The 11,247-nt window shown below is 42.9% G+C and overlaps 3 protein-coding genes across 4 annotated transcripts; 2 read left to right on the top strand and 1 right to left on the bottom strand.

Annotated features, from left to right (window-relative positions):
- Nucleotides 1-2,451: 2,451 nt before the first annotated feature.
- On the bottom strand, nt 2,452-5,464 carry LOC143338067 (uncharacterized). The gene is made up of 6 exons (XM_076758209.1): nt 5,040-5,464; nt 4,827-4,941; nt 4,482-4,594; nt 4,028-4,127; nt 3,281-3,402; nt 2,452-3,111 (listed from the first exon to the last, which is right to left on the bottom strand). Exons 1-6 carry the CDS (start codon nt 5,128-5,130, stop codon nt 3,008-3,010), a joined length of 645 nt encoding a protein of 214 aa, XP_076614324.1. The 5' UTR covers nt 5,131-5,464; the 3' UTR covers nt 2,452-3,007.
- Nucleotides 5,465-5,713: 249 nt separating this feature from the next.
- Nucleotides 5,714-7,737, top strand: rpl28 (ribosomal protein L28). Of its 2 annotated transcripts, none has more exons than XM_076758201.1 (5): nt 5,714-5,742; nt 6,278-6,365; nt 6,846-6,969; nt 7,364-7,482; nt 7,593-7,737. In XM_076758201.1, the coding sequence occupies exons 2-5, from the start codon at nt 6,285-6,287 to the stop codon at nt 7,680-7,682; spliced, it is 414 nt and encodes a 137-aa protein (XP_076614316.1). In that variant the 5' UTR covers nt 5,714-5,742; nt 6,278-6,284; the 3' UTR covers nt 7,683-7,737. The 2 variants fall into 2 exon arrangements, with proteins under 2 accessions (XP_076614316.1, XP_076614317.1); XM_076758202.1 differs by having other exon boundaries at nt 5,725-6,135.
- A 790-nt stretch (nt 7,738-8,527) lies between these two features.
- On the top strand, nt 8,528-10,964 carry LOC143338318 (uncharacterized). Its single transcript, XM_076758624.1, has 3 exons — nt 8,528-9,015; nt 9,735-9,809; nt 10,069-10,964. Exons 1-3 carry the CDS (start codon nt 8,829-8,831, stop codon nt 10,221-10,223), a joined length of 417 nt encoding a protein of 138 aa, XP_076614739.1. The 5' UTR covers nt 8,528-8,828; the 3' UTR covers nt 10,224-10,964.
- Nucleotides 10,965-11,247: the final 283 nt, after the last annotated feature.

Below are 11,247 nucleotides of genomic sequence, written 5' to 3'. Positions count from 1 at the left end.
AGTTGGCGCACAAAAGAAAGAAATGGAGTCGATAGAAGTTAAAGTAGAAACAATACGTAATCTGGTTGAATCCTTTTTTAAAGGGATCTCAACCAGACAATGGCAACAGTTAAAGGAGGGTTCCCCCGACGATGCCACTATAATAATGATTGCCGAATTTATCGTGGAAGTCATTCTTATAGTGTGGGAAACCCTCTTGCAGGCTATTCGCAAGGGGAGAACAGCCACACTCGAAGAGGGTGTTCAGTCCAGTTTGGGCAAGACGCTCAAGAAGAGTTTTACAGAGTCTCTTGGGGTGTCAGGTAAAGAAGGCAGTGAGAGCTCGGAACAATTCTCATCTCTGGTAAGTAAAGAGGTTGTAGAAAGTGCCAAGTCTATCCTGTCCTCTTCGTCGAGCTCTTCGTCGAGCTCTGAGTCGCTTCCATATCAGCGCATCACTCCCCCAAGTAGACTCAACACTATGGTCAAGTATGTCTGCACAATGTTTAAGACATGCAGCGCCCAGCTGGGCAGTCTCTGCTCATGTGCAGGTCGACAGAAGCTGGGAGACCTAAGAATGACGGATATGGAGCTTGGAGCCTGTAAGGACGCAGCAGGAGTAACAGCAGAGTCAGAGTCCCTGCAGAAAAGCGCGGTCTCATCACAGGACAGCTTTGTGAAAGCAACAAGCAGAGTTGCCCTGAAAGTAATTAGGGGGGAGGTGAATGGCGTGGTAGACCCTCTTTTGAACGGCATGTCAGATGATGACTATAATTGTGTGCAGTCTCAATCCTCTGAGGAGAGTGCAGTAGTTGCAGATGACATCACTCAAATAGTAAACGGAGGGGCTAACACAGATGCTGTTGAGCCAATATCAGTGCGGAAAAAGAAAGTACAGAAAAGGTTCAAGACTTTTTTGACCAAGAGCATTTCCACAGCATTGGTTCATCGCACGGCAGCAAAGGTTTCTGCCAAATATCGCTCGGACATTAAAGTTGCAGGCAGGGAGTCACCGCAGTCGCTCACATCTACTGTTACCTCTCTGATTCAACTGGATGGACACAAAGAGGGTGCAAATCAGGAGATGGCAAGACTGTCTTTCAGAAAGCTTCAGAGACGTCAAGTCCTGGTATTCACGGACACATTTAGTTATCTCATGTATAATTACCTCACAGGTCGTAAGATGCCTGAGATAGTCCCAGAGTCCATTAGGTTAGTAGGTGACAACATGGTTGTTCTTAAGTCACATTCTGCCATGTATGCTGAGATACAGAAGACAGCATGGGTTTACCTGGCACTGATGAACTGGTGGCTGAACTCTCACGCTGAATCCTGCAGTAAAAGGGTAATGCATCATTTAATAGACTATGACTCACCACAACATACAGAGATTGAAGAACTTGTGGAACTACCCCATGAGTCAGAAAAACCAACAGAGATTGAAGAACTTGTGGAACTACCCCATGAGTCAGAAAAACCAACAGAGATTGAAGAACTTGTGGAACTACCCCTTGAGTCAGAAAAACCAACAGAGACTGAAGAATTTGTGCAACCAGCCTGTCAGTCACCAGAAGTCACAGCTGCACAGCCTTGCCCAACACCTGACTCCCTGAAGGCCAAAAGAAGCAAAATGTTTGTGCAGGTACTCATGGAGAAGCTGTTGACACGTATTTTCAGACAGGCAAACATGGACTGGTGCAAAGAAAAACCAGAGGACATCCTCATGCATCTGACTGAATGCATATGGGCCAAATTTGAGGATGAAGTTATCACGCTTGAAACATTTCAAAAGCTTGATAAGGTGATTTTCAAGGAACTGTATAAGAGGTGGCGCAGTGCAGAGTTGTTGCTGGTTTCTATTAAGACAAAGGACCCAGAAATTGAATCTTGTATTGCATCCATTCTTGAATGTCACCTGAGGTCACCACCAAAAAGACGCAGCTGCTTCCCCAGATTCTTCACTGTGTGCAGATAAAGGGTTAATGGTCTCATTTAGGGGAACAATCAACTCCTGCTTCCTGTCCAGGTTATCTTCTACAGGAGGTTACAGGTAGCAGGAGGTTACCGGTCTGGTGATGGCAAGGTTTTCTCCGGGTGCTCCGGTTTGCCAGTCTTCTTCAAGCCATACAGCAGATGGACACACTCAGTTGTGACCAAAAGCCTTACTGGTTTTGAAAAAAAAAAAAAAAAAAAAAAGCCTTCTCCACAAAAGGAGCAAAAGGTTAGCACCATCTCCGGCAGGACTCAGCTTTTCTGAGTTTAGAGTTTTCAGTTTTTTTCTGGCACTCAAAACCAGTTACCTTTAAAAAAAAGGTTTTTTTGTTTTTTTAATCTATATTTACTCTAACAATAACTATAAATAAACATGTTTAAGAAGTTAAGAAGATTTCAATTTCAATCAACTGTTTCAATGTCATGTGATTTACCTATGGGGACATGAAAGTGGTGGACTGACAGACCAACACTGCTTCCTTCGCTTATGTATCATCTGTTGTATTTTCTGTTGGCAAAGACATTTCACCAATGTACAATTACACCATTATGCATACAGTACAAAACAAAATCATATATCATCATAGCAGGAATGTTGGCAACGCTTAGATAAGCATTTCTTTCATAGACCGACAATCCTCTCTAACAGCCCACTGTAAACATTTTAATCAAGCAACAATGATTCTGATGTCGTGTTGTGGAAGTTTGGCTCCCAGTGGAGCAATACTGATTAATATTTCTGATACGACAATGGCACTAAAGTTCAATCCATTTATCTGAGACAGACCATCCCGTATTAGCGAAGTGAGCACCCGTATTAGAAAGGGACAATATCAATGTAATCAGCTAAGAAGTGGCTCACTGGACTCTTCACTTATTTACACCAAGTCCAGTCGAACAGCAAGTTCACTCCAAAATAGCTGGGTATGAAATAGGTGACTTGTATTATCATGATCGAGTTTGTCACAGTCAGTAATTGATTGTGTTATTCTGTGTGGAAGGTCCTCTTCTGTTCAATCAGAGAGAGAGTTCAATTCTAAGCGTCCAGCGCTGCTTGTGCTTTCTGAACAGCAGCCTCCAGCATTGCATGGTCACCGAGCAGCGGCTGCAGAGCAGCTGGGTCCATCTCCAGCAGCATACCTACACAAACAGATGCGTGAGAATAGATTGGAACAAAAATATCATTCGTGCTATCCACACCTTACACAGCCAATACAATAGGGAAAGGCACAATCTTCCAAAGATGGTACAGCTCAGAGGATGACTGATGCTCACAGGGAGCGCCCCTACAGACAGAGTATCAGGTCACCTGTAATATCATTTGCATGAAGCGGATCCAGTTCCTCCACCAGCAAGAACAGCTTCTCCCCCAGCCTCTCTGTGTCGTCAGCGTCCGACGAGTCACTGATATCCGTCTCCTCCATGTTCTGCCTGAAGGGAAGCAGCAGGAGCATTATTTCAAACCAGTGGTTTAACTGTAACTTATACATGACTATTGGCTCTTTTTTAATTTTTCAATTTGCATATTTAAATTGCAAGCGGCCTGTAAGGTAGAGAAACGGCTGGGCTAAGAAATGTATGAAGGTGCACTTTGAGAAGGACAACGAGAAGCAGGAGAACGCATTAATATGCACTTGCATGCAAATATATTAGAGTTATGAGCGCTAAGATATATTCTGAAGATGGAATCTAACTAAGTACATTAGCACAAGTACTTTAAGTACAAATTCCAGATACTTGAACTTTAGCAGTAGTTCCATTTTATGCAACATTATCTCAGAGGCCAATCTTGTACTTTTTCACTACACTAATTCTTCTGGCAACTTTAGAAACCAATTACTTTTGAGATTACAATTTTTCAGACCCTACCTGTCCACTGAAAACTATGGCTTGATACTCTAATTACATACTTTTATTTAAGTAAGGTTTTGAATACAGGACATTTACTTGCAGTGGAGTATTTTCACACTATGGTAGTAGAACTTTTACTTGAGTAAAGTATCTGAGCATGTCTTCCATCACTGGTGTATTCTACAAACACTGATAAGCAACATACTCTTTAAGTATCTTCAGGGCGAAGTTCACCTGCTCCTCCAGCAGCTTTGGATCTGAGAGAAGCTTTAAAACTGCCTCTTTGTGCTGCTCCAGAAGCATCCCTATGGAAGAACAGTGAATCGTGTTTTAAAACTCAGTAGTTGCTCATAAATGAACGCATATAAGCGATGATGAGACGAAGCACCCACCACCATGCGTGCATCTCTGTGAGGCTGTGCACAGCAACGCTTCAAGTTACACACGAATGCATGGCAGCAGGCTCGCAGCGTCAGTGCTAACATGCTGCAGGTATGTTTAACTTGTTCACCAGCTTAGCTTAGCACCAGCTTACCGTTGAATTGAACCTGTTCTAAAACATTAAGTGTCTGCAAATAACTCATTAGCTGCTTTGTGTCTAAGCAGTATTTTGTGGCATTATCTTTGGTGTTCGCTGAGTCCTAGCGCTGATTGCTTACCTGTGATTTTCTGTGAATGGCCGGTGTTGTAAACGTCCACCAACTCAAACAGCTGCTCACCCAGAGAGTCAGAGGACACAGACACGTCATCTTCGTCCTTACATGTTACCTTGCTGCGAAGACGTGCAATCACATGAGTACACATTTCGAAAGGTTTTTGACACTCAAATAAATTCCATGTTGTGCCATTTTTAAGAATCTGACAACTGTGTCTTGTTCCCAAAATATACACTGTCCTAAACTTGGCTGAAAATAGCTTATGTTGCCTTCACGGTCAAGCTACCCTCGTGATTTCCTCAGACATTGCTGGGAATGCGTCTGACAGCCCCCTGCCCTTTGCAGTACCTGGGCTCCTGTGTGGGCTGCAGGGCTCTGAGGGCTTTCTCAACAGCTGCAGTCAGCGTGGCCTCGTCGTGCAGCATCTGACCCAGGACAGGACCTGGCAGCTCCAGCAGCATACCTGGAACACACAGGCAGGCTTGGGAACTTTGGTTTTATGTGGTATTTTCAAAGTTACTATCATACACATTCTGCAGAGATTGAATCAGGTCATCTCACCTGTGAGTTTTCCAGCATCCTCTTTGTGTTTGGGGTAAATCAGAGTATACAGTTGCTCACCAAGTGTCTCCAGATCCTCTTCATCATCCATGTTTGACTTCTCACATTAAGACACTGCTTGCAGATGCCATGTTGCGCCACCCTGTGACTTTATAATGAGCGATTTTACGAATTAATTCAACCCCTGATGATGAGGTTTAATTCACAGCTTCCAATTGCAACGACATTTCGACGACATCCACAAAATCCGTCCAAAAATGCAGATTTTCTGTACACCGTTCGTCCTCTTTAGTTTGTGCTTACCCTCCACATGCTCTCTTGTTAGAATTTAAAACAGAACCCTCATGTTTAGGATTAAAACAGCTGACAACTGCAAACTGAATTATTTGACGTTGGTCTGTAAACACGAGGCGCACATTAATGACGTCAGCCTTTCGCCGAGAGCGGTGAGATGTTCCTCCGCCGGGCTTGTGGATAACTAGTACCCCATAAAATGACGCTCAAAATATGATATAATATGATATTACTAGCAGGACCATTTATGTAATACTAATATAAATTCAATGTATGTGTCTGAAATGGGTTACATTTTAAATTCGATAGAAAATGTTTATTAAAATGTAGTTTTAAGTGCGCAATGATCTGTGACAGAGGTTCCGTAAAGCGGTTTCCGCTCTCTCCGGTCCTTTTCCTCCGCTAAAAGGTAACGTGGTCGCTTCAGCAGCTAATAGCCGGTTACTAAAGTATATTTGTTGTGTCTCCCCGCTTGAATTTAGTCGCAGAAAGTAAGCTATCATTGATGTGCTGATTCTTGTGTACATCCCAGGTGGCAGGAAATGCGCCTAAATAGCATAGAGAGGGAAAGGTACATTTGTGAGCACGTCGCCCAAGTTGGGCCTCGTCGTGGTGCTTCAATCCCTTGTGCTAAACTGTGAAGCTAACTTTAGCAAACCGTAATATTGTGTGTAACAACGGCTCTGTGTTCCCCAGATATGAGTGCTAACGCGAATCACACTCCGTATTTTATGTGACAGTACTTAAACTTTGGTCCATTGAATTCACTTCGCGGTAGCTAATCTACAAATCGAGAAACCAGGTGAACACGTTTAGCTGACGGCAGTTGCTAATGAAATGACAGCAAGCGAAAATGACGCTTGTCATTTTCAAGGCTTTTCTTAAAGTTGCTTTTAGTTGGCCTTGTAATTAACTTCACCACCATTTGGTCCTGTTCTGCCCAGGTTCATCATGTCGTCCCATTTGCAGTGGATGGTCATCAGGAACTGCTCCAGCTTCCTCATCAAGAGGAACGGACAGACCTACAGCACTGTGAGTACGCTGCCTGTCTGTGTGATCAGATCCCCCGATCACACCTGTTTCAACCTAACAGTACCTACAAAGTCTAACCACGGATTGAGTCGTGTGGTGAAACCGTATTGGACAAGTTACTAATTTTGGGTGTTCTGTTTTTACCACTACCTCTGCTAAATCTCTGGAAAACCATGTTGGTCTCTCTTTGAATTGGCAGTGGCATTCAAATGTCTTAATTTGATTGAAGTCAAATGGCACTTACACTGCCTGTTGGCCCACATTGCACCTCACTTGCCTGCATTCTAACAGTAAAGCCTATAATACTGTTAAACTCTCAGTACAGCAAAGTGTGTTCACTATGGACCCTGTTGCAAACAAGACACAAAGGGACTGATCTTGATGGTGAAATAAATGCATAATTGTCTGAATGTTACTGTCACCTGTGACAGTACAAGCTGTCCAGTAAGTGATCTAAACTTAAATCCATTCATGTGACAGGAGCCCAACAACCTGAAGTCCAGGAACTCCTTCCGCTTCAATGGTTTGGTGCACAAGAAGACTGTAGGTGTGCAGCCAGCGGCCGATGGCAAGGGAGTCGTCGTCGTGCTGAAGAAGCGTGCAGGTGACTTTTTGTTTCCATCTTCAAGCACTTCCTGTGTCTGTAAAGCAAGTGATTTTAATGCGTGGAATGAAAACTGCCTTTACCAGATGTTCTTAAGGTATTTCAATAATTTAAATGAAGTTGGAGTAATAGTTTGAAGTATTTTTCATTCATCAGTTGCTTTCTGAAGAGGCAGCAGCAACTTGTTAGTGTCGCTTCGTGATATCACTTTACACTGGTTCAAAGCTGAGTTGTTCATGCTTTGTTCATGAATTGCAGAAAGTGAAGAAACAAAATTGACTGCTTTAGGACGTTATGATATATGTCCCATAGTCTTACAGTCTGAGGTCGTGTGTTATGTTCAGATCTTTGCAGCCAGTGTGGTTACATTCGAAAATGTTTTCTGCCTGCACAGGCCAACACAAACCTGCCAGCTCTTACGAGAAGATCACCATCAACAAGAACTCCCGCGCCACCCTCAACAGCCTGAGGCACATCATTAGCAAGAACAAGTACAGGAAGGACCTGCGCATGGTGAGCTTCATCTGAGATACAGCACAATCTCAAATGTAGCTTCCACATTGGTAGTTTCTGTTTCACACATCAAGAACGTACAGTAATTTGAGTCTAATTCATTTCCACAGGCTGCCCTGCGTCGTGCCAGTGCCATTCTGAAGAGCCAGAAGCCTGTTGTGGTCAAAAAGAAGCGCACCAGGGCTGCCAAGACAGCATAAACTGATACACATGATAAATAAATAAAAGCTTCTTGTTTGGAAAAAAAAAAAAAAACACGTTGTCCAGAGTCTTAACTGTCCCCAGGATCACGTTGGTATTTCTAATATACAGGATTTACCAGATGTGACTTGTCTTTTGCTTCGGTAATGAACTAAATTATACCAAACATTTATTATTGCATAATTGTCACGTAGTCACTAATTCTTCTGGGACAGCGTGAATGAGCAAAAATTGTGGTGGTCAGTTCAAAACCAGCAGCTGAGCACACAGTACAGGAAAGCTGTTTGTGGAGCGTGTAAAAGTAATAATTCAGTAGACTTGCTCTTGAAGCCTGTTCACTAAACATCCCACATCCTGATCTAAGTATTTTGGCTGTTGTGATTAGAAATAGGTCAGTAAATGTGCACTTTGTTTTACTGACCTATTTCTACTGAAGTTTGTTGCTCTCTGCTAAAAGATCTCACCCATCAGAACAAACTAAGCATAGCTGGAATCCAAATTATTCAGAGGCAATAATAGCAACTTTTTTCAGGGCTTGTCAAAACTCCTAAAAAAAATAAACAGGTCCAGAACAAGTGTTTCAAATATTTATACAGGGATCGACTGGAAACACCTGGTTTCAGTCGATCCTCATCACCACACAGTCCTGATGTCCCAGTGATGATGTGTGTGCTGTACAACATGTGACATAAATGAGCTGCATCTAATTAAATACCAGGAGGGTGCCGGTCTGTATTGATTATCTGTGCACCCAGTTGGGACGTGCTCCCTTTTTCACCCATGTTTCTGTTCTGTATTTTTACAAAAATCCCAGAAGAACTGAACACTTCGTCTGCACAGTCTAGATTTTAAGCATATTATTCTCATTTGGTGAGATTATACTGGAGCAAACAGGGCCTCTGTTGCTTTAGTCACTGTGACCACTGATGTAGAAACATCGGATAGATTTTAAAGCGGCCCACTGGCAGCTTTCCACTCATGGCTTTGGAAAGAAAGAACAAACTGTTGTCACCTCCCCTTGAGTCAAAGCTGATAACGTGTACCGCACCAGTCATTGCCGCAGTGAAGTGCATCTCTTTCACATGGACGTACCTGAGAGGGGTTGGTGTGTGTGAGGATGTGATAGTCTGTGTGCTGTGGTCGCTATGAGGGGACTAAGGCCGGCGCTTGTCCTCGTGTCCTTGGCTCTGCTGGTCCTGCAAAGTCGGAGCTTTGAACTGCAGGATACAATTCATGCACTGATCGAGGAGAATATCCACCTTCACGACCAGCTGGAGAACCTCACCCAAGCCCTCAGGGAACTCAAACGGATGCTCTGGCATCACTCAAATGGTACTGAGTTTAACTTTTATTTATGCGGTATTAATACACATATGAGTTAAAACATTTTAGTAGGACTTGAAAGTCATATTGGGTGCGACATACAGCTTAATTAGGAACACTGAAATATTCAACAGTATTCAAAGTAGTAACTGTTAATCATTCACTGGCAGTTTTATTTTTATGTCAAACAGTGTTTGTCTTGTTTTAATAAAACCTTTGCACCATCCTGAAAAACACAGTATTACACATTACCTGGCATTATTTTCTGATTTCATAGAGTTTAATCACAAGAATCAGAATCAGAATCTGCTTTATTGGCACAGTATGTGTGAACATACAAGAAATCTGACTGGTTTTAACGTTGCACTCAATGAAGACCCAAAAAAGACTGAACAATTTAAGTTAAAGTAGAAGTAGTGCAAAGGCATGCACTGCTTAGATATCGAATATTTGCCCTCTGGTGCATTTTCTGAAATGTTTGGCCCCCAAGGTCAAATCAGCTGTCTGCTCTCTCCTTTCATTCCTGTCATATCCTGTTTGTGTCTGTTGTCACTTCATCCCTTCATCCCTCATTCATGTTCTCACATAGCTTTCTCTTTGTTAGCTGTCTGACTTCACCCAGAGGCCTGACGCGCTTCATGCTGTCTGTAACTGACTTTTCATGCGTTGGTCTGAAGTGCTGAAGTCATATTTCGTCTTGACATTTCCCTTCTGTGTGTTTAACACAGACCAAGATCACCACGAGCACCACGAACATCACGATGAGGACGTCCAGCACCTGTGGGACGAATGGTCGGAGCACGGTGCGTATCATGACGGACAGATTCAAGCAGCAGTTGCGAAAAGCTTCGAGCAGATTCACTGCATTGAGCGTACAAGTTGTGGCAGAGCCCATACCATTAGTTGGCATTGATTTCATGGCCATGTATGCTGCAGTTAGGCTCACGGGTCATGCAAGCACCAGAGGGACGAAGAAATGTTTTTGTTAATCAGCTCTGCCATATTTGCTGAACACCAATAGTAGTTATGAGAAGGTGTGACTGATTTCTGCCTTCCTGCCAGGCATCAGCGCAGAGACCCATCTGCTGTTGGAGCATGCCTTCTGTGCACATGAGCTGCACGGCTCAGCTGCTCGCCTCCATGAAGAAACGACCCTCCTGCTGCTGACCTCACCCTGTCTCACCCTGCTGCTGCTGATGATGACGAGCTCTTTGTAGGCTACATTAGCCTAACGCCCACAGCAGCTGATGTCGATGTCGCTCAGTTTTTCAAACAATGTAATGTCAGGCCGGTGGTGACGAGTGTAAGATACACAAACTAATACCTGAATAGTGAGCTTTGATGCGGTTACAGAGATCAGCTGCAGCCCTGGCTCGTCCTGTTCCGAGTGATTATTGAGTGGGCAGGATTGGGAGAGTTGACCAATCCACAATCTGTGTTCGATCAATCACCTCTGGGGAATTTACTGAAGTGGAAAGGAGCCTGTTGATGCTGGTGTATCGTCACAGAGGAAACTCTGTTACAGCACGTTAGAGAAGTCGAGTCAAATTTTATTTATATAGCCCAAAAATCACAATTTGCCTTAGGAGGCTTTATAATCTTTTTTTTAATCTATCAAATACTTACAAAGGAATTGTTTTTATTGTTATGATAGTGATGATTGTAGGAATTAAGCACATACAGAAAAGGTACTCAGTGTACCCAAAGTCCAGATTTCAGGAAGTCAAGAAATGAAACTGCAACTTTTATGAGTATTTTTCAAGTAATTGTACGCAGACCTTATTCACAGCAGGTTTTGACTTGTCGCAGCAGGAAAAAGCACAGGTGGAACTATTAACACTAAGGGTGAATGAACATTAAGTCAAAATGTCTGCTGTGAAAAAAGCTCCGTAATGTGTGTAAATACTATTCATTTGAGCTCATCTGTGAACACAATAAATGGCTACACATGAGATGAACTCTGCAGCCTGATGTTTGACCTTTGATTGATGAAATGCTGTTGACTTAATGTTGACCTGCTGAATGGAAAAATGATATTAAAGCTGTGATCAGAAGAAACTGATCAATTATGAATTTATAAAACTGTTGAACGTGTTGGTGAAAGTTGTCTGTACACATCCAACATGTACAGAGAAACATCAGCATTAATTGTGTTTCTGGTCAGACAACAAATATCTTCAATTGATCCCTTCTTAGCTCTGTTTTTTTCCCTCCTGAGGGAAATATCTTCAACATTCCTGA

Source organism: Chaetodon auriga, chromosome 19 (genome assembly GCF_051107435.1).
Source record: "Chaetodon auriga isolate fChaAug3 chromosome 19, fChaAug3.hap1, whole genome shotgun sequence".
Taxonomy (NCBI): domain Eukaryota; kingdom Metazoa; phylum Chordata; class Actinopteri; order Chaetodontiformes; family Chaetodontidae; genus Chaetodon; species Chaetodon auriga.
This window is presented reverse-complemented; position numbering and strand designations above follow the sequence as displayed.

Bases quoted from the DNA above. Each gene is read 5' to 3' on its own strand.
- LOC143338067 (XM_076758209.1), bottom strand. From the start codon at position 5,130: ATGGATGATGAAGAGGATCTGGAGACACTTGGTGAGCAACTGTATACT. The intron at 3,403-4,027 runs GTATGTTGCTTA...GCTTCCCTTCAG, and splicing joins GCCCTGAAGATACTTAAAGA to GCAGAACATGGAGGAGACGG. The intron at 3,112-3,280 runs GTGACCTGATAC...CTGTTTGTGTAG, and splicing joins TCATGCAAATGATATTACAG to GTATGCTGCTGGAGATGGAC.
- LOC143338318 (XM_076758624.1), top strand. From the start codon at position 8,829: ATGAGGGGACTAAGGCCGGCGCTTGTCCTCGTGTCCTTGGCTCTGCTG. The intron at 9,016-9,734 runs GTACTGAGTTTA...TGTTTAACACAG, and splicing joins GCTCTGGCATCACTCAAATG to ACCAAGATCACCACGAGCAC. The intron at 9,810-10,068 runs GTGCGTATCATG...CCTTCCTGCCAG, and splicing joins GGACGAATGGTCGGAGCACG to GCATCAGCGCAGAGACCCAT.
- rpl28 (XM_076758201.1), top strand. From the start codon at position 6,285: ATGTCGTCCCATTTGCAGTGGATGGTCATCAGGAACTGCTCCAGCTTC. The intron at 6,366-6,845 runs GTGAGTACGCTG...TTCATGTGACAG, and splicing joins ACGGACAGACCTACAGCACT to GAGCCCAACAACCTGAAGTC. The intron at 7,483-7,592 runs GTGAGCTTCATC...TCATTTCCACAG, and splicing joins ACAGGAAGGACCTGCGCATG to GCTGCCCTGCGTCGTGCCAG.